The sequence below is a fragment of the Mobula hypostoma genome, chromosome 24 (assembly GCF_963921235.1).
Source record: "Mobula hypostoma chromosome 24, sMobHyp1.1, whole genome shotgun sequence".
NCBI classification, from domain to species: Eukaryota; Metazoa; Chordata; class Chondrichthyes; order Myliobatiformes; family Myliobatidae; genus Mobula; species Mobula hypostoma.
The window spans coordinates 7967884-7990020 of NC_086120.1; the positions used below are offsets into that span (position 1 = coordinate 7967884).

General features: G+C 40.8%; 1 protein-coding gene across 1 annotated transcript in view; it reads left to right on the forward strand.

Annotated features, from left to right (window-relative positions):
• LOC134337428 (ELAV-like protein 1) overlaps window positions 1-22137 on the forward strand; it is a 57858-nt gene that overhangs the window by 6142 nt on the left and 29579 nt on the right. Inside the window, exon 2 of the mRNA XM_063032420.1 lies at window positions 3918-4144. Coding sequence (XP_062888490.1) covers window positions 3934-4144 — 211 coding nt within the window. The 5' untranslated portion in view covers window positions 3918-3933. The remainder of the gene's footprint in view (window positions 1-3917; window positions 4145-22137) is intronic.

Below are 22137 nucleotides of genomic sequence, written 5' to 3' on the forward strand. Positions count from 1 at the left end.
CTGCTGGCATGAACATCAACTTCTCAAACTTGCGGTTATAGCCTCCTCCCCACCTCACTATTCTCTACTCCAATTTCTCTCTCTCTCACTATATCTCCTTCCATGCCCATCACCTCCTTCTGGTGTTCCTCCCCATTTTATTTTTTTCATGGCCTTCTGATCTCCTATCGGATTCCCTCTTCTCCAGCCCTGCATCTCTTTCACCAATCAACTTCCCAGCTCTTTACTTCACCCCTCCCCGCTATCACATCTATCACAGTGTGTTTCTTCATCCGGTCCCCTCATCTTCTTACTCTGACTTCTCATCTTTTTTTCCTCCAATCCTGTTGAAGGGTTTCGGCCTGAAACGTAGACTGTACTCTTTTTACATAGATTCTGCCTGGCCTGCTGAGTTTTGTGTGTGTTGCTTCTGAAGAAAGAACTGCTTATGTGCACCATACTTCGATCAAAAAAACTTTCAGAGGACCTTAGAAGAATTGTAGAGATGCATGAGCTGAAAAAGTCTACAAAAGCATTTCTAAAGACCTGTATTCATCAGTCCAGAGTAAGAGAAATTACTTACAAATGGAAGGGATATAGTACTGTTGCTCCTCTCCCTAGGAGTGCAAAGATCGCACCAACAGCACTGCGTGCAATACTGAAGAACCCGAGTAACAGCAAAAGACCTGCAGAAATCTTTACAACTTGCTGAAGTCTCTGGTCATGTGTCTGCTATAAGAAAAACACCAAAGAAGCATAGTATTTGTGAAAGCATGTCACTGAGGAAACTACTGCTCTCCAGAAAAAAACATTGTTGCATGTCTCAGGTTTGCAAAAGACCACCTGGATGTTCCACAATACTTCTGGGACAATGTGTGGACAGATGAGACCAATGTTAAAACTTTTAGGCAGAAATGCTCACCACTATGTTTGGAGGGACAAGGGCATTGCACACCAACACCAAAACCTCATCCCAACTGTGAAGCATGGTTGAAGGAGCATTGTGATTTGGGGCTGCTTTGCTACCTCAGGGCCTGGACAACTTTCATTCGGTGAGGGTGCTCTTAATTCAGAATTGTATCGAGATATTTTACAGGAGAATATCAGGGTAGCAGTCCATCACCTGAAGCTTAATAGAAGTTGTGTGATGATAAACAAGACAATGATCCAAAACAAAAGAGAATCAACAACAGAATGGTTTAAAAAGAAGAAAATTTATGTTTTGGTATGGTCAAGTTAGAACTTAACCTTATTGAGCAGCTGTGGCATGACCTGAAGATGGCTGTTCATGCGAGGTGTCCTAGAAATATTGATGAACTGAAAGAGTTTTGTATAGAGGAATGGTCTAAAATTCCTCCTTGCTGTTATGAAAGTCTGATCAGCAGCTACAGGAGATGTCTGGTGGAGGTTATTGCTGCTGAAGCAGATTCTACCAGTTACTAAATTCAAGGATTCACAAACTTTTTTCAGAATGGGCTGTGAATGATAAAACAACGTGTTCAATAAAGACATGAAAAGTGCAATTATGTGTTATTAGTTTAGGTAGATTGTATTTATCTATTATTGTGACTTAGATGAAGATCAGACCATATTTTAGGAGTAATTAATGTAGAAAAACAGGTAATTGGAAAGGATTCACAAGCTTTCTCTTGCAATTGTAATGTGAAAAGAAGTGATTCCATTACTGACCCGTGCAGAATACCACAATTCACTGGCAGCAACCACAAAAGGCTCACTTTATTCCCACTCTGCCTCTTGCCGGTTAGCCAATATATCCATGCTAGTATCGTTCCTATAATACCACGGGCCCTTGGTTAGCAGCCATGTGCAGTACTTTGTCAAAGGCCTTCTAAAAATCTAAGTAAACAACATCCACCAACTTCTTTATCTCTCCTGCCTGCTGTTTCCTCAAAGAATTTTTTTTACTGGTTTCTCAGGCAAAATTTCCCCTTAAGGAAACAATATTGACTTCAGTCTATTTCATCATGTGCCTCATGACCTCAAAACCTCGTCCTTGATGGACTCCCAACATCTTTTCCACCACTGAAGTCAGGCGAATGGGCCTATAATTTCCTATTTTCTGCCTCCCTCCCTTAAAGAGTGGAGGGGCATTTGTAATTTTCTGTTCTTCTGGAACCATTCCAGAATGTAGTGATTCTTGGAAATATCATTACTACTAATGCCTCTACAATCCTTTCAGCTACTACTTTCACAATACTGGGGTGCAAGGCTAGTCCAGTTTATTTATATACCTTCAGACCTTCCAGCTTCCCAAGCACCTTCTCCTTAATAATAATAGCTACACTGACTTCTGCCTCCTGACACTTGAATTTCTGACATACTGCTGGTATCTACCGCAGTGAAGACTGCCACAAAATATTAGTTTGTCCACCATTTCTTTTATCCCTTCCATTGCTTTTTCCCCTAGGTCATTTTCCAATGGTCTGATAGCCACTTTTGTTGTCTCATTTCTTTTTATATATCCTCTTTTATATTATTGGCGAGCTTACTTTCATATTTGATCTTTTCTCTCTTTATTGCTTTGTAAGTTGCCTTTTGTTGGGTTTCAAAAGCTTCCCAAATCTCCAGCTTCCAATTAATTTTTGCTATAACTTTTTCAAACTTACTTCATTTAAAGACACACACTAACATGTCCTAGTGACTGCAATTTTGCTATGTCATCTGCCTATCTTTTCTCACAGTCTCATTACACACTGCATTTATTTGTGTATCAACTGCCCTATTTTCTGCCCTATCACTCTGGTTCCCTACCCCTGCCAGATTAGTTTAAACCTTCCCAACAGACCGGTCCGCAATAAAAATCAGTAAAATGGATATGGAAGCTCCATCTAGTTCATTCTTTTCTGGAAACTACTGACCATTTTGCTGCTGCTTTGATAATTGCATAATTTTTAGTTTTATGTCAGGAACTTGTCAACAATTCAAAACTTATTCTGCATCTTATCTCAGTTCTGTAGTTGTGGTTTAATTTGATCTAGTATTCAGAATTAACTTTCCCTCATGTACAACAATCACAATTTCCCTGTATACTTCCAATATCAAAGGATTGACGCCCTCATTGATTTTAAAAACAAGATTGCATGGATCACTGTATGTAACTGTTGTGATTGGAAACTGAAATACAGTTGAGTAAAATAAAATTGTTGCGGTGTTTCCATGTATGAGTATGTGTAAGTCCAGTCAGGTGCATTCAGTAGATTTTTTCCAATTTAGAAGAGTTTTCAAGCTGAATTTGCTAATGCTGTTAATATTCTATTGCTATTTATTTATTACTGTATTTTTTAAAACAACAGTGCAATTGACATTCACTTTATTTTTAGGATAAACAGAACATTCACATCGTGCATTGAGAATTGAGAGTGATCCCATCCGTTTAATTTCCCCCACTTCATTCAGTGTCCTCCAAGTTTTATCTGGTTACCTTTAGTTTCTATTGTACCTACTGGCAATAAATTCTAGATCATAACAAAAATAGCTTGTTGGTCATATTCCTTTATGCCTCATGCTCAGAATTTTAATCTATCTCCATTGCTCTTGAACCATCTGCTTATGGGACAGTTTTCTTTATATTTCATCTAAATGAGTTATGATCTTGTATATCAAATCTGTCACTGGGATTGAATGCATTACTCCTGTTGTGACAACTGTTTTGTACGGGTTCAGTATAATTTTGTCTCTATTTATGAATCCTGGATTCTTTGCTAACTACATACTCAGCGTATCCCTGCACTTTCAAGAATTTGTACGCTCCTTCACAGAGATGTTTCTGCAAATCCTTATAGCACCTGTTTTATTCATGATGTCTTTCGCTAACCTTTTTGTTCCATGTCACGCTTCTGTATTACATTTCGTATGTCATTTGTCTGACTTGCCTCTTTCATAGACTGGTCATGTATGTATATGTTTTATTTTCACAGGTAAGTTTTTTATGAAATGTCAAACGGCCACTCCTGCTATAGTAACGGTTGCAAAGCAGGGCTTGATCTCATGGCTGAAGATTGCAAAGATCATGGGGATGACAATGCAAGAACTAACTTAATTGTCAACTACCTGCCACAGAACATGACACAGGATGAGCTACGGAGTCTTTTCGGTAGCATTGGTGACGTGGAGTCGGCCAAACTCATTCGTGACAAGGTTGCAGGTAAGGGCATTTTGGTAAAGCTTTGGCCAATGGAACATTTTTATTCTTAGATTGTACTTAAAAGTTTGGTAGCCAGTGAGGTTATATTTATGAATTCCTTTGAACTTGGTGTTAGTTTCTGGAGTATTGCATTTAGTATATTCAAATTTGAAATGTTAGAAGGCTTGAATAAGCTACCAAAGAGTGCCAGAGTGCATCTGGTAAGCAAACTCAACTGTATTTGTCTATTATTCCTTAAAGGGTCTAGTCCAGGGGTGGCCAAACTTTTCCATTCCATGCGTCAATTTTTTCATGGACAAGTTCAGATGCGATTTTTTTTCACGTGCGAGTTTTATGTTAACATATTTTTACAAGAATTGAATGGGGGTACAAGAGTTGTATGGTGCATCTGAACACGTGAGTGAAAAAATTGATGCATGGAGTGCAAAAGGTTGGCCACCCCTGGTCTAGTCATTTAATTCAAACTGAGGAGAAAGATATTGATTATATTTGCATGAAATAAGGACGGCTCTGTGGGAGGGAAGGATTAGATTATGTAGTAAGTTTAAAGGTTGGAACAACAGTGTGGGCTGAAAGGCCTGTAGTGTGATGTACTATTCTATGTTCTGTAAAGCATTTACCACCTTGCCGAGTAGCAGTCTGCTCTGCTATTCATTAGTGTCATGGTTTGTCTTTTATCTCAGCTCCATTTTCTTGCACTGTCCCCAATCGCTTAATATTAAAAAAAAACAGGTAAGAAGTCCAGTCCGGCTTTAGAATTGTCTCAGTGACTGAGGCACCACTTCCAAGGTACAGAATTACAAAGTTTTGTCATCTATTAACCAGAGGTATTTTCTCTGTCTCAGTCGTAAGCAGCCTACCTCGTACTCTGAGGGTGACACCAGCTCTAAATTTCTCAGACAAGGGAAATGCCTTTCCTGTGTCCAATCTGTTGAGGCCTGTATGAATTTTATAAGTTTCAGTAAGATCACTTTTAATTCTTTTGAACACAGGACCGTACAGGCTAAGTCTCTTCTCATATGGCTGACCTCCTGTCTTAGCAACTGATTTGTCATTGCACATTTTTATGGCAAATTCTTGGCAAGACCAAGTGTATTGAGTGTGTTCTCAGCAAATCCCTATATATTTGCAGTAAGGCATTTAATTTGCTCTTACCTTCATTTCAAACCCTCTTGTAATATTAAACATGCTGTTTGCCTCTAATTGAATCAGCTTTCACTAGTTCATTTACAAAGACACCTAGGTTCTTGTGTGCTCTTTCCAATCCGATAACAATTGATAAAAACACGGCTTTTCTACTTTTCCACTAAAGTGGATGACCTCACCTTTCCATATTTTGTCCTCACCCAATCACTTTGCATCCATATCCCTGTGAACTCCCTGCATTCCATCAGAATTTACATGGATGTTCAATGTTTGAATGTCAACATTTCATAATCTGTTCATTTTATTAATTCTCAGTGTTTGTTATTTGCATTAAAGTACCTATCTCACATTTTTCCGCATATTCTTGCTGACTTAATTAGATTGTCCTTGTGTCATTAAACCCCGTTTATGTTCTCCTCTTCACTTCAAGTTTTGTATTGCAGCAAACTTGGATGTATGATATTTGGTTTCTTGGCCAAATTTCGTATAAATCAGCTCCAATCATTGATCGTGGTACTTTACTAGTCACATTCTGAGAAAATTTAGTTTGTTCCCATTAGGCTTTTGTTGGCATTGATTTAGAATTGGAAAATAAACACATTTTTGACAATTTCCTGTGTTTTAACCTTTTTGACAGAATGCCTGTATGTGGCCTTATCCAAAACTAACTCTAAATATAAATACGTGACATGCATTGGTTCTCATTGATTTTGTTTTCATAATTTTTTGACTATTCTTAGTCTGCAGTTAATTACCCAATATGTTATTATATTATAGGTTCAGTTTTTCCCTACTTTTGACATTAGGGGTGATTCACTTTCTTTCTCCTTCCTTTCTTAAATATTGAGGTCACATTTACTTCCCTCCAATATGTAGCAAACACTCCAAGTTCTGTGGAATATTGCAAACTGATAGTTAATGCAATCACTAAAACTAGCCACTTCCCAAAACTCTGAGATGTAGGTAATTAAGATTTAATTGCTTTGTCTCCCCTACTTTTCAATGCTTTTTATTGACTGGTACTGATTTCCTTTGGTTCCTCGCTAATGCTCTAGTATTTCTAGCAGTTTTTTGTGTATTTCTTTATTCCCTATTATTAATTCTGTGAGAGACCCGCATTTGCCCTTGTTTCACTATCTTAACAGGAAGAGGAAATAAAGAGATAGCTGTGCTGTCCATAAAGTACTAAATATAGGCTATGAAATTGAAATTAACTGAATTAAAATTGAGTGTGCTAAATAATCTCATTCAGATGATACCAAGCTGTTTGTATTTTACATTTAAAGTATTGAGTACTTAAAACTAAGTATATTTCTGCTTGTTCGGTAACAGATGTTATCATAAATCAAAAAAATGCTTTTTGAAATTTTTTTCAATTTTTTTTACCCAAGAAGACAGCGTATTTTAAATGTATAGATAAGACTAAATAGGAAAGAATGTAAAGTGCCTCCTTTTTAATTTATTCACATCTTTTGGACAGTACAATTCCCATTTTGTTTCATTTGGGAGCTGTACAGATTTTATTCAGTGATGGTATTAGCATATCTCAGTAAGGATACTGTTCAGTAATCCCGTGTCCACTCTTCTTTCCTATCAGATTACTTCCTCTCCATCCCTTTACCTTTCCTACCCACCTGGCCTCACCTATCACCTTCTAGCTATCCTCCTTCCTCTCTCTCCACCTTTTTAGTCGGGTCACTTTCCCCTTCCTTTCCAGACCTGATGTAGGGTCTCGGACTGAAATGTCAACTGCTTGTTCATTTCCATAGGTGCTGCCTTGCCTACTGAGTTCCTCCAGCATTTTGTGTGTGTTGCTTTGGGTTTCCAACATCTGTAGAATTTCTTGTGTTAGTTACTCCAGGATTTGCAGGCTGGGGTTGGAATTTGCTTGTCTTTAATGTTGTGCTACTAATTATGAGATCTTTTGCATATGTAACTTATGCAACTGCATCATAAATCCTTTGGACAGTTGTATTTAAACAGGACTTTGCAGGGTTGTAAAAATGCTTCTCCAACCTCATTTTCTCAGTAACCTGTGCTGAATGGTATCCGTAAGAGATGCATTGCCTCTGAATATATCTTTAAAATATATTTTTTGCATGTATGTGTAATGTATTTTGAGTGAGAGTAACCAATTTTGGTTTCCACAAAGCCAAGACTGTTCTATGTAATAATTCCTAAGTTAAAAGATTATGAAATGGTGGTTGGTGCAGGAGCTAAATTTTATATTTTGTGCATCCAATAAAGGAGAAGTATTGACTGTTCATTAATTTTGTTTCAGTCACAGTTACATACTTTGATTTATTTTGTTTCTTTATCTTCATTCTTCTATTAGCATGTGTGTTAACTTTGAGTCATAAAGACTTTGATTTAATTGACCTCCACTCTGGTATGTGAAGGAAGGGTTATTTTACTTGCTGCCCAATGTCACCACCCTGCTTTCCAACATTCTCTCCCCCCCCCCCGCCCCCCATCCTTGCTGACATTCTGGGTAGGAGGGGATGGGTAGAATAGTGTCAGCATGTAGGCAGGAGAATGATAGAACTTTGGGAAGGACTGTATACTGTTCCACATTTTTAGTGGTAAATCTAGTGTGATAATTACCAATTTGCCAATCTCAAATGAGAAAACTAAAATTGGGCTTCTGGTTTCCTTACCTGGAGAAGGGGAAAGTTACCAATGCAGTAACCCAAAATTTATACAGTAAAGCTGTTAAGAATCAGGATAGAATGTTGAGCTATGTTACCTACCTTCTTCCTTGGTTCCATATCCCCAGCCTCCAAACCATGTCAGCTGATCATCTGAATGGACCTGATACTATTTGGCCTGTTGCAACTTTCCATACTTATTTACCTACTGGGTCATTGGCAGGAGCCATCCAACATCTGTTGTACTTTTTTTTGACTGCAAGAAATTTCATAATTTTGAAGTGCTGTTTCAAATTTGGTCTTAACAATGTCACTTTACAAAAAAAAGAGGCTAAGCTTTTGATCCCTGTGTGTTGATAAAGAACAGCAATAAACTAATCTATAGACACCTGTGCTTATATCTAAAATGAACAACATTTGCCATGTCTTGCAATATGGCTTTGCCACCTGAAACTCAAAATTTTAGTTTAAATGTAAACATGCTTGTATGAAGGTATTTACCTTTTGAACAAAACAATGCAATACAAAGCCTAATTTTCTAACTATTTGAAGATAAAGTCTAGACATGAAATAATTAAGAAACAAGAGTTTTTATTAAAAGTTTTTTGCCATTTTGCTATTATATGCAAATCTAGACAGTCTTTTGCACAAATTGCGAACAAAGGTTGATTCCCTATTGCGGGCTACGTTAATTTGGTTTGAGATGGACAGGTTTACAGAAACCTAAGTAGAGCCCTTGTGTTTGGTTATTCAACCCTGATTTCTGCACATGTTCAATGATCAAATGTTATGCTGCTCTACAAAAGATTCCTAAGCTAAGGGAGGGATTTATTAAGGTATATATTGCCCCTGGAACATCACAAACATTTCTGTGTTATGTAATATTTTCTCTGTTCGGTGGTCATTTATCCTTTGTGTTGTGACTCCATTTGACTGTGCTTTAAGCTGAGTTAATATCACTTGTAGTGGCATATTTTGTTTCAAATTTTGGTCAGCAGTGGACTGCTAGTAAATAAATATCGATCCATCACTCAGTTAACAGAATCAGATTGAATCCTTAGTGATCATTTGAAGAAGACGCTTACTTTATTTCATTAGAAATTAACAAAAATGTTTAACCGTTAAGCACATTCTAATTGTACGGCTAAATAGAGCAAAGTACAGTTGGCCCTCCTTATCCACGAGTTCCGCATGCGCGAATTCAACCAACCGCGAATTGAGAAAACCCGGAAGTGCTCTTCCAGCGCTTGTTTGAATATATACAGACTTTTTTTTCTTGTCATTATTCCCTTAAAAAAAATGCAGTATAACAACTATTTTACATAGCATTTACATTGTATTAGGTATTATAGGTAATCTAGAGATGATTTAAAGTATACGGGAGGATGTGCTTAGGTTGTTGTGGATCGGGATCGGAAAAAACTAAGTTCTCTTAGTAAGTTCGAACAGGTACATTCGGTATTATTTAGCGTCAGTTAGTCAAACGTTTGTCTTAGTATATAGTATATATTTTACCTTTCTCTACATATAAAACACTTAAAGAAATGTATGTTTCAGCACCGGGCACGGAAACGGAAATTCCTATGTTCGTTCCAGTGATAGACCGCTCCCGAGCGCGCTATCCATCCGTGCTGGGTTGATGTGGAGGATCAAAACCCCAAAACCCAATAATTAAACCACTGTGTTGCTTAGTAATAATTGTAGCTTTCATCGGGGCAGGGCTTTTCTCACTTTATCCTTTAAAATTGTTCCGATCGTTGATCGACTGTAGCCTAATACTTTTCCAATGACCGACGGCGTTTCACCTTTTTCTGATGGCTTTATTATTTCCACTTTATTTTAAATCGTAGTTGTGATTATTTTCGTGAACAGAAATACTGCGGATTCAGAGCTCTGACGCCGGGTCCTAAGGTCCACTGCATTTAGACAGGTTGAATAAGGGACTTGTGCATCCGCGTTTTTTGGTATCCGCGAGGGGTCCTGGAACCAATCCCTCCCAGATAAGGAGGGCCGATGTACTGCATTCCTGTAAGTCTGAAATAAAGCAAGAACTGCTAGAAAGACTCAAGTTTATATAAATGCATGATCAAAACTTTGTTCCTGAATTGATATGATTTAATTGAAGCTGGGTCCCACAGGGTTCCACTTTACTTAAACATACACTGTTACTGTCATTCCCAATAGATTTCTCAAACATTAGAACAGTAGGAAACCATTCAGTCCTTCATACCTATTTTGCCATTCAATAAGATCACTTCCCTGCACGTACCCTATATTCATAAGATATTTATAATCAAAAATTGTTTTGATCTTTGTCTTGAATATAGGCAGCTAAACTTTACTATCCCATTGGGAGATAATTCCTTCACCAACTTTGTCAGCCATTTGTTTAAACACCCCAACAAGGTGAGATAATGTGCTTGCATCAACCGCAAAAGAATTTTATATGTTTTATGTGATTATTCGTCAAGACTTGAGAGCATACCTTCATCTACTTAATCTCTTATTTTTCTATGACAAATACATCATCCTAGAAATCATTCTGAGGAATCTATTGCATTTTCTCTTTCACAAGAATAACCTTCGAATTTAGGAGGAGATTTGTCCTGTGTATTCCAGGTATAGTGTCATGAAGGCCTTGTATAATTCACAAAAATGTCCATAAGACGTAGGAGTAGAATTAGGCCATTTTTCATCAAGTCAGCTCTTTAGTACTCGTTTTCTTATAGCAATAGCTAGTTTGCCCTTTCTCTTGAGTTTCATCCACATACACATTACGTGATTCGTATACAAGGAATAGTAAATTAAATAAAATGGAATTGATCACTAGCTCAGCTGTTTCAGTCATTCCACAAAATGAGTTTGAATGGCATTTCTAAGATGCCTACAGAACTGAAGCCTACAGATATCCAAATAACGACTTGTACTGGAGAAAAGATACTTCCACTGGGAATGACATTTCGTAACAGTGAAATACAATAACCAACGAGCCACATTGATCTTGTATGTGGTAAAATCAGGAGAGCCAGCATTGTGGGCAATGATTAGTTGAGCAACTCAGTTCAGGGAGGTAGCACCCCTGCCCCCCACCCAGCCCCTCCGGTCAACCTCCAAGGGTGTATGTAATACCTTGTTTAAAAATTTGTCTAACCAAGTTGGGTATATGCAGAAAATGTGACATTAAAATATGTACTTATATTATCATGTTTATTCTATTACAACTTTAAGTAAGTCTGCAGGGAGTTTGGCCTCATCACGTAGGACATCAATAGAGTAGCTCCTTAGCAGCTCGCCAGCTAGTTTAAATAACATTAGCTATGCTAATGAATGAATGACACCTGTTAAACTCACCTCAACATGTCTTTTACATTTTAACTCACTGTGAACAATAGAAAAGTCACTGTTGCAAACAGTGCAGCGAGCAACACTGTCATTATTTTTGAGGTCGACTGTAAAGCTTGCCCACAGAGAAAACTGATAGGTCTACTTAGCACGAAGAGAGACCAATCAGGATGCTCGCTCTCGCTCTCCCTCTCAAAAAAATCGATTTCTGGCATATTGTATATAATTTCTGGGTGTCAGGGAGCCACTATCAATTTGTGGCAGACTCCTGGAACTTCCGAGAGAGTTGGGATGTCTGGCAACTACAACTTGATTGTAGATCCATCCACAATTTGCATGCCACATTCCCTGCAATAGAATCAACAGAAAGTGACTGGATGATGCCCTAGCAGTGTTCTAGGATGGCGTTGGTAAACTCAAACATGTTAAGAATAAAATAGTGTTAAATGAAAATGCCACACCCAAGTTTTACAAAGCCCTCCCAGTTCCTTATACCATCTGTGATAAAGTAGCCAGTGAGCTAGATCGCATGGAGAAATTCTTTCCATGTGCAACACCAGTGGTCCCAGTAGACAAAAAAGATGGGTCTATCAGGATCTGTGGTGATTTAAGGTCGCCATTAACCCAGTCCTGAAAGTAGATCAATACTCTCTGCCCAGGATAGAGGATATCTTCGCAAACCTTTCTGGAGGGGAAAAAACATCCACCAAGTGGACTTCCCTGAGGTCTACCTAGAGATGGAGATGGAATGAGAGTCCAACGTGTTTCTCACCATAATCACTCAACAGGGACTTTATTCCTATTATAGGGTTATTTTCAGAGTAGTATCTGCACTAGGGTAGAGTAGTATCTGCACTAGGGTAGAGTAGTATCTGCACTAAGGTAGAGTAGTGTCTTCTAGGGTGCATCACAACCTGCTATGGAAATTGTCCTGTCCAAGCCCGAAAGAAGCTGCAGAAGATCGTGAACACGGCGCAGCACTTCACACAAACCAGTATTCCATCCGTGGACTCACTTTACACCGCGCGTTGTCGGAGCAGTGCTGCCAGAATAATTAAGGACACGACCCACCCAGCCAACACACTTTTCGTCCCTCTTCCCTCCAGGAGAAGGCGCTGGAGCTTGAAGATTTGTACAGCCAGATTTCGGAACAGCTTCTTTCCAACTGTGATAAGACTGCTGAACCGATCCTGACCTGGATCTGGGCCGTACCCTCCAAATATCCGGACCTGCCTCTCAGTTTTTTTGCACTACCTTACTTTCCATTTTTCTATTTTCTGTTTATGATTTATAATTTAAACTTTTAATGTTCACTAATTTTTACTATTTTTAATATTTAATATTTGTAATCAAGGGAGTGGGAAGCGCAGAATCAAATATCGCTGTGATGATTGTACGTTCTAGTACCAATTGTTTGGCGACAATAAAGTATAAATATAAGTACCCATGGAAAGCTATGGCTGCCCAGGCACTCACCTGGGTGGCATCATTGTTACCAGTGAGGATGACAAAGAACATCTCTAAAATCCAAAAGACACTCTTAAAAAGATTAGGAGATTATGGGCTCAGAGCATGACGCAACAAGTTTAAATTCAAGGCAAGCATCACTTACTGTGATCACATCATTGACACACTAAGTTTACACAATTGTGCTGAGAAAATTCAAGTAGTGGTGGATGCCCCAAGGCCAAAGGATGTGTCACAGTTGTGAATCTGCCAAGCCTGATCCATCTATTGCACTGATTACTGCAGTTTGGGAAGATATGGCAACTGACAAACAGTGTAAGGTTATTTTCCAAAGGACAAAGGAAATGGTGATGTCAGGCACTGTACACTGCCTTGTGATACCTCACCTTATGGTACCAGTGCAGTCATGTCACATTTTATGAGTGATGGAAGTAAATGCCCCATAGTCTTTGCATTATGTTCCCTTACCACCGCAGAAAAAAAATTACACATAGATTGACAGAGATGTCAGTCTGGTTTGGGATGCTAGACGTTTCAACCAGTACATGTATGGGAGAGAGTTTACCCTCATTAACGATCATTAGTGTCCATTTTTAATTCACAGAAGTTGTTGTTCCTTTCTGTGCCTTGTGGCACATTGAGTGGCAACCGTGCTGTTTCTTTAGCATTTATCTTTTTTTGCAAGGCCGAGTTGCTAGCTCGACCCTCAACCCAGCATAGATGGAAAGAGTGCAAAGAGCCAGTCGGATTCAAACCTGGGACCATTTGTTTCGAAGTGCGGTACTGATGCCACAACACCATCAGCCAATCCACAAAAGGGTGTTCCACAAACCGCAGCAGCATAAATGCAGAGATGGGCTCTGTTTCTTGGAGGACACAATTACAAGATCAAATTCATGAGGACAGCTGCTCATGGAAATGCTCATGGATTGTCCCATTTACCCTTGAAAAAGGAAGTACCTAAAAAATTACTAAAGAGGACATTTATTTTGATGTATTCTCCCTGATGCAGCGCCAGGATGAACATGCCCTTGACACAGGTTGACTTGTGTGGAGATTGAAAGTCGGTGTACCATCCAAGCTGAGAGCCGAAGTGTTGGAAGAGCTACATGCAGGTCAGCTAGGCGTGGTCAAAAGGAAAATGTTGCCCCAAAGCTTTGTTTGGTGGCCTAGGATAGATCAACAAATCGAGCAACTTACTGTCCTCTCCTAATAGATTCCCCCTTCACCAGCCTTGTATCTCTTTCACCAATCAACTTCCCAGCTCTTTACTTCAAACCACCCCCAGCATTCAATTGCCGGCTTTTCCCACCACGTTCTATGCATCACACCTTCCCATGAGGAGGTATTTGGTGTCCCTATCCCAGTCGCTTCCATAACTCCAGATTCTCTCTGGCACCTGTAGTAGATCTGTCTGCTACTTTATCCTCTGCCAGATCCATGCTTTCAGTTGCAGATTCTTTGTCTTTCTCACGTCCTGCAAGGATCGGAAGATCGCATGTCTACGGACCACAGAACCTGCCGTCTCCAGCGCTAGCAGGCCCGGTTGTTTCCAGACCGTGATCCATGCTACAGACCTCAACAGCTCTAAAAATCCAGAGCAGATTCAAAACCCAGATTCGACCGCCATTAATGCGGGTTCCAACGACCTTGGACACCTCCAAAGTGCCAACTTCCAACTCCAACTCCAGCCTTGACCTCCGGGCCAGTTCTTCACTGCTGCCACTGGAACCCCCGTTTCGCCTTCCCCCACCACCACTCTGCAATCCCGTTTCTGTCAGGTCCCACCGCCAGCTTTTGGGTCCTTGGAAACTCCCATCTTACTCTCGCCCCACGATCCCTGAACACTCCAGACGTCTTCACCTCAGACACCACCAACTCCCTTCCCCCTGCTGATCCCAGCTCTCACCCATGCCAGGTCTTCACTGTTCCTTCTGGCCTTTCCCTCTCTGAGGCAGAGTGTTCTGTCCTCAGCAAGGGCCTTGCCTTTGTCCCCCTGTGCCCACATCTCAGTGAGTTCAGCCCTCGCCACGATGCTGATCTTTTCTTCTGCTGCCTCCGTCTCCGAGCTTACTTCTTTGGCAAGGACTCTCCACCCCGCAGCAATGATTCCTTTTCCGTCTTCAACCTTCCTCTTCCTGGATACCCTGCCCTGGTCTTCTGCCTGCTTTTTCCATCTGCAAAACATCTGCCATCAGGACAACAACCATCTTGACTTCAATACTCCTCACTCCTTTCAAACTCTCTGCTCTCCACTCCCTTCGCACTAACCCTAACGTCACCATCAAACTCGCAGATAAGGGGGATGCTGTAGTAGTCTGACATACTGACCTGAGAGTTGTCGCTGAGGCCTAGTGACAACTTTCAGGCACCTCTACTTACTTACCTCTTGACCAAGACCCCACTGAGGAGTACAAGGCCATTGTCTCCCACACCACCACCGACCTTAATAGCTCTGGGGATCTCCCATCCACTGCCACCGATCTCATAGTTCCCGCACCCCATACCTCTCGTTTCTACCTCTGACCCAAGGTCCACAAACCCCCTTGTCCAGGTAGACCCATTGTTTCAGCTTGTTCCTGCCCCACTGAACTCGTATCTGCATACCTCGACTCTGTTTTATACCCCCCAGTTCAGTCCTTTCTTTCCTACGTGTGTGACACTTCACACACTCTGGATCTTTTCTATAACTTCAGGTTCCCTGGCCCCTATCAGCTTACTTTTACAATGGAAGGCTAGTTCCCCTCCACCACCACTCTCTTCCATCTAGCAGAACTTGTTCTCTCTCAATAATTTCTCCTTTGGCTCCTCCAGCTTCCTTCAAACAAAAGGTGCAGCCATGGGCACTTGCATGCATCCCAGCTATGCCTGCCTTTTTGTCAGCTACGTAGAACAGTCTTGTTCCAAGCCTACACTGGTGGCCATCCCCCACTTTTCCTACTCTACATTGACTACTGCATTGGTGCTGCTTCCTGCACCCATTTGGAACTTCATCGAATTGGCCTCCCAACTTCCACCCTGCCCTCAAATTTATCTGGTCCCTTTCCGACATCTCCCTCTGCTTTCTCAATCTCTCTGACTTTCTCTGGAGACAGCTCATCTACTGATGTCTAGTATAAACCCACAGCTTCTCACAGCTACCTGAACTATACCTCTTCCCACCCCGTTACTTGTAGAAATACCATCCTCTCCTCTTAATTCCTCTGTCTCTGCTGCATCTGCTCTCAGGATGATGCTTTTCATTCCAGAACGAAGGAAATGTCTCCTTCAAAGAAAAGGTCTTCCCTTCCTCCACCATCAACGCTGCCCTCAACAGCATCTCTTCTATTTCACGCACATCTGCTCTCACCCCATCCTTTTGCTACTTTACTAGGGTTAGGATTCCTCGATTCCTCTTGTCCTGACTTACCACCCCACCAGCTTCCATGACCAGCACATAATTCTCTGGAACTTATGGGATCCCACCACTGAGCACATCTTCCACCAACCCCCCACCACCACCACTTTCTGCCTTCTTCAGGGATAGCTCCCTACGTGACTCCCTTGTCCATTCATCCCTCACCACTGATCTTCCTGGCACTGATCCTTGCAAGCGGAACACATGCTGCACTTGCCCCTATACCACCTCCCTCGCTACCATTCAGGGCCCCAAACAGTCTTTCCAGGTGAGGGCACATTTCACCTGTGAGTCTGTTGGGGTCATATTCTGTGTCCAGTGCTGCTGGTGTGACCTCCTGCGTATCGGTGAGACTGCTTCGCCAATCACCTGTACTCCATCTGCCAGAAGAAGTGGGATCTTCCAGTGGCCACCTATTTTAATTCCACTTCCCATTTCCATTCTGATTTGTCTATCCATGGCCTCCTTTACTGTGGCGGTGAGTCCACACTCAGGTTGGAGAACAACTCCCTGTGTTCCGTGTGGGTAGCCTCCAACCTGATCGGCATGAATGTCGATTTCTCGAACATCCAGTGATGCCCCCCGCCCCCCGCCTTCAACATTCTCCATCCCCTTTTCCCTGTCTCATCTTATCTCCTTGCTTGCCCATTGCTTCCCTTTGGTGCTCCTAACCCCTTTGCTTTCTTTCGTGGCCTCCTGTCTTCTATTAGATCCCCCCTCCTCAAGCCCTGTGTCTTTCACCAATCAACTTCCCAGCTCTGTACTTCATCCCTCCCCTTCCCAGTTTCACCTATCACCTTGTGTTTCTCTCCCCCCCCCCCACCCACCTTTTACTCTACTCCTCATCTTTTTTTCTCCAGTCCTGCTGAAGGGTCTCGGTCCGAAATGTTGATTGTACCCTTTTCCATAGGTGCTGCCTGGTCTGCTGAATTCCTCCAGCATTTTGTGTTTTGCTTACATTTCCAGCAACTGCATATTTTCTCTTGTTTGTGAGCAACTTGCTGTGCAATGTTTGCGATGTCAATACATCCAGAAGAGGTCAAGAGCAGTGCCTCTCCATTCCTGGGAATGGCATGCATTGCCCTGACATTTGGGTTTTGCCAGACCGTTCATGGGCACAAATTTCTTGGCAGTAGTGGATGCAGCTACAAAGCGGCCAGAAATGTTCCCAATGGCCTCCACTGTAGCATCGCACATTGTATATGTTGAGAAGCCTCTTTTCCAGGACTGGTGTTCCAGAACTCTTCGTGACAATGGTCCAAAGTTTGTTGCAGAAAAGTTTCAGTCAATTCTTGAAAATAAGCGGAATAAGACATATTGCATCTGCACTGCACCACCCAGCTACAACTGACTTGATGGAAAGGTTTGTCTAGAGTCTTTAGAATACACTGCGAGTATTGTCAGCAGAACATGCTACACTGACACTGAATCAAAACCTTCCAGTTTTCTCCTTGCACATCACAATGCAGCACACTCCACAACATACATACATTTTATATATACATGCCTCATTAATGAGAAGAGTAATTGGACATGTATTCCAGGCTTTTGTGTTTTTCTTTCGATTAGTTTTTGGAGTTACAAAGCAACAATAACCAAAGGTTCCACTATCTGTATACTCACTTCTTTCAAAGTTGTGGGAATTTTAAGACACATACTGGGAGTTTATTTGCTTCCAGTCTCATTAACTTCTCTAACACTGGTTTTATTGGTGTTAAATATGTTCCAATTGATTCAGTGTAAACCTGCTCTCTTCAACTGGGAATTTTTCTTGAACATAGAATAGTACAGCATGGTACAGGCCCTTCGGCCCACAATGTTGTGCCGGCCCTCAAACCCTGCCTCCCATATAACCCCCCACCTTAAATTCCTCCATATACCTATCTAGTAGTCTCTTAAACTTCACTAGTGTATCTGCCTCCACCACTGACTCAGGCAGTGCATTCCATGCACCAACCACTCTCTGAGTAAAAAACGTTCCTCTAATATCCCCCTTGAACTTCCCACCCCTTACCTTAAAGCCATGTCCTCTTGTATTGAGCAGTGATGCCCTGGGGTAGAGGCACTGGCTATCCACTCTATCTATTCCTCTTATTCTTCTTGTACACCTCTATCATGTCTCCTCTCATCCTCCTTCTCTCCAAAGAGTAAAGTCCTAGCTCCCTTGATCTCTGATCATAATGCATACTTTCTAAACCAGGCAGCATCCTGGTAAATCTCCTCTATACCCTTTCCAATGCTTCCACATCCTTCCTATAGTGAGGTGACCAGAACTGGACACAGTACTCCAAGTGTGACCTAACCAGAGTTTTATAGAGCTGCGTCATTACATCGCGACTCTTAAACTCTATCCCTCGACTTATGAAAGCTAACACCCCGTAAGCTTTCTTAACTACCCTATCCACCTGTGAGGCAACTTTCAGGGATCTGTGGACATGTACCCCCAGATCCCTCTGCTCCTCCACACTACCAAGTATCCTGCTATTTACTTTGTACTCTGCCTTGGAGTTTGTCCTTCCAAAGTGTACCACCTCACACTTCTCTGGGTTGAACTCCATCTACCACTTCTCAGCCCACTTCTGCATCCTATCAATGTCTCTCTGCAATCTTTGACAATCCTCTACACTATCTACAACACCACCAACCTTTGTGTCGTCTGCAAACTTGCCAACCCACCCTTCTACCCCCACATGCAGGTCATTAATAAAAATCACGAAAAGTAGAGGTCCCAGAACAGATCCTTGTGGGACACCACTAGTCACGATCCTCCAATCTGAATGTACTCCATCCACCACGACCCTCTACCTTCTGCAGGCAAGCGAATTCTGAATCCACCTGGCCAAACTTCCCTGGATCCCATGCCTTCTGACTTTCTGAATAAGCCTTCCTGTCTTCCATAGAGGAAAGCAAATATGTTTGTTCAATTACTCAGTCTATTTCCTTACTCAAAGTAAATTCCCCATGTTTCTATGAGAGGCCTGCTTTAATTTTTGCTAAATATTCCTGTTTTTCATATCTTTGGAAACTTGTATTTCTCGCAACATTTTATACCCTTATTCTTTCCTTTTACATATCAATGTTGAAAGGTTGAGCAACCTAGGGTTTTTCTCCCTTGAGTATTTTCACAATCCTGAGCTTTAGTGGGTAGTTGTCCCTTAAGTTATAAAATTAAATCTTATCCATTGCATGTATACTGTTCCTTGTAATGTAGTTTTTCAATTATCCATGCCCCACCTCATGCCTCAAACTTGGATTTAATCTTAATAAGAAATTCCAAAAAATTACTTATCTTACTCCTGAAAACTATTAAATTATTAATTAACCCTTTCTCATTGCACAGTATAGTCATTATCCAATGTACGAAAAGGATGAGTTCCTGAAAAATGTTAACTGAAACTTTATAATTAAAATTTCACAATTTGTACTTAAGCTTATGTGTGTTCTGGTGCACTATTCCAGTGGATGGAATGTGACATGCTATTTATTATAGCAGAAAATTGATTTGTAGGTTGAAGACCGTGGGGTTAGTGAAAATTGAGAATCACCTGTACGTAATTTTAACTAAACAGTTCACTTGTTGGTTCATTATCATAAAGTACTGATCTAAGAAAGCATCTTCTGTGCACTATATCTACGTGTAGTTGAAAGCTTCATGTGATTATTACATTCTAGATATTTGTGCCACTAATGTCCTGATGCTCTGCCCTGTGTTTTCCAATGATATTTGTAGCCCAATAGACAATGGCTGGTTGTCACTTAACTTTCTCTCATTCTTCTGTTTGCTGAACTCGTTTTCATTTTCTCTTTTGTCTTTGTTTTCTTCCCCCTTCAGTCTTTGTCCTATTCTCTCTTACCAGCACTACTTCTTTTCCATTTTGTCTATCTTCTGATAGTGTCCTGGAATATTTAATTCACAGCCTTGGTCACTTGGCAGTCATATCTGTGTAACAGCGGTTACATTATACCCATTTAATTTTACTTCTGCTAATCTTGTCTGGAATGCGTTAGGTATTCAGAAACTCATATCCTTTTGCTACATTTTCTCTAATTCTAACTGGAATCATATTTCTATGTTTGTATTCTCTGCCCTCTTCTAACAGACACTAGTTATTATCCAGTTCCCTACCATGTTCTAGTGCCCTGACATTTCATTTCAGCTGAACTCTGCATTCCCTCCAGTGAGCATGCGCATACACACACTCACGTTCACACTCCCACTCACTCGCTCTTATCATTTGATTCATCAGGATGCCGGTGAAACCCATTCCAAAAGAACAGCACCTTCTGCCTCAGACTCGGTGCCAGAACCCCACATTGAAATCCCTTTCACCTGTGCCAATCTTTGAGCCATACCTTCAGCTCTCTGAATTTATTGCCTCGTTACTCGTGGCTTGGGTTATAATCCAGAGATTATTATGTTAGTAGGTCTGCTTTTTCATTTGTATGCTAACTTTAAATAACACCACAGAAGCATCTCTTTTTATTGACCTATCTATGTCAAACCATCAAATAAGATAGACTTTGATTTACTCGTTACGGATGAAGCAAAAAAGATTGAATATTTGGTCGAAATGGATAATAGATTTTCAGTCTTAGATGACAAGGGTAGCAACGGGCAGTGGAGAATATCTGGGAAGAGCTTAAAACAATAGTGACAGAAGTTGCGGAAAAGACTTTGGGTTTTTGGGATGACCTTGGTTTACCGATGAGTTGAGAAAGTTAACTGAAGAAAGGTAAAACATCGGCAAAATGAACAATACAAAGCCCTACACCACTTGATTCAAAGAAAATGCAAGGAAGTGAAAGAGAATTGGATAAATGAACAGTGCGAAGAAATTGAGCAGTATGAACGAAGTTATGATTATAGAGACCTTCACCAAAAGGTAAAGGATATGACAAAATTAAAGAGAACCGTGCCATCAACTGGGTGTATCGATGACGGTAGTGGTAATCCATAAAAGAGAAAGAGAAGAGATTATGGTCAGATGAGTTTAGTACATCTCGGAATTATTTGAAGACAGCAGGATTGAGGATTTACCAGAATTAATTCAAATAACTAATCAACCTAAAATATTGATGTCAGAGATGGAAAGTGTAATTTGGAGTCTAAAAGTCAGAAAGGCAGCTGGTGAAGATAAGATTTCCACTGAAATTCTGAAATCACTTGGTCCGAAGGGAAAAATGAACCTTTTAGCGATATTAAACAACAGTTATATGACAGGAAATCTTCCGGAGGACTTTCTCATATCGGTATTTATCACCTTACCAAAAAAGCCAAGGACGATACTCAATAATGTCTTACTGCGTCAAGCTACTGTTGAAAATGGTGTTTGGCAGAATGAAAGGTACAATCAGCAATGAAATTGGAGAAACGCAGTTTGGTTTTCGTAAAGGCTCAGGAACAAGGGAAGAAATATTTGCGATGAGAAACATCATGGAGAGATGCATTGATTCACAAAAGACCATCTACTTATGCTTTCTTGACTATGAAACGGCTTTTGATAAAGTAAGACACGAAAAAGTAATAGAAGTACGATCTGGGATGGGAGAATGTGCAGATATTAAGGAACTTGTATTGGAAACAGAAAGTGGTGGTCAGGGTAAAAATGAGCTATCACCATGGGCATGTATTAAATGAGGCGTAAGGCAAGACTGTTGGATCGCCGGATTTGTTCAACCTCTATGGAGAATGGATTTTTCGGGAATGTGACCTTCAGGAGACAGGTATTCCAGTCGGAGGCCGGAAGATGGATAACATCAGGTATGCGGATGACACTGCGTTGTTAGCTGACAGCGAATGCGAACTGCAAATTATGCTGAATAAAGTGAATGAGAAAAGCCTTGACTATGGACTTAAAATCAACCCTAAGAAAACAAAATGGTAAGCAAAACAAACATTAAAGGCTCATTCATGATATCGTTACAAGTGAATGGATAAGACATCGAACAGGTGCGAAAGTTTGAATATTTTGGCAGTTGTCTGACAGATGACA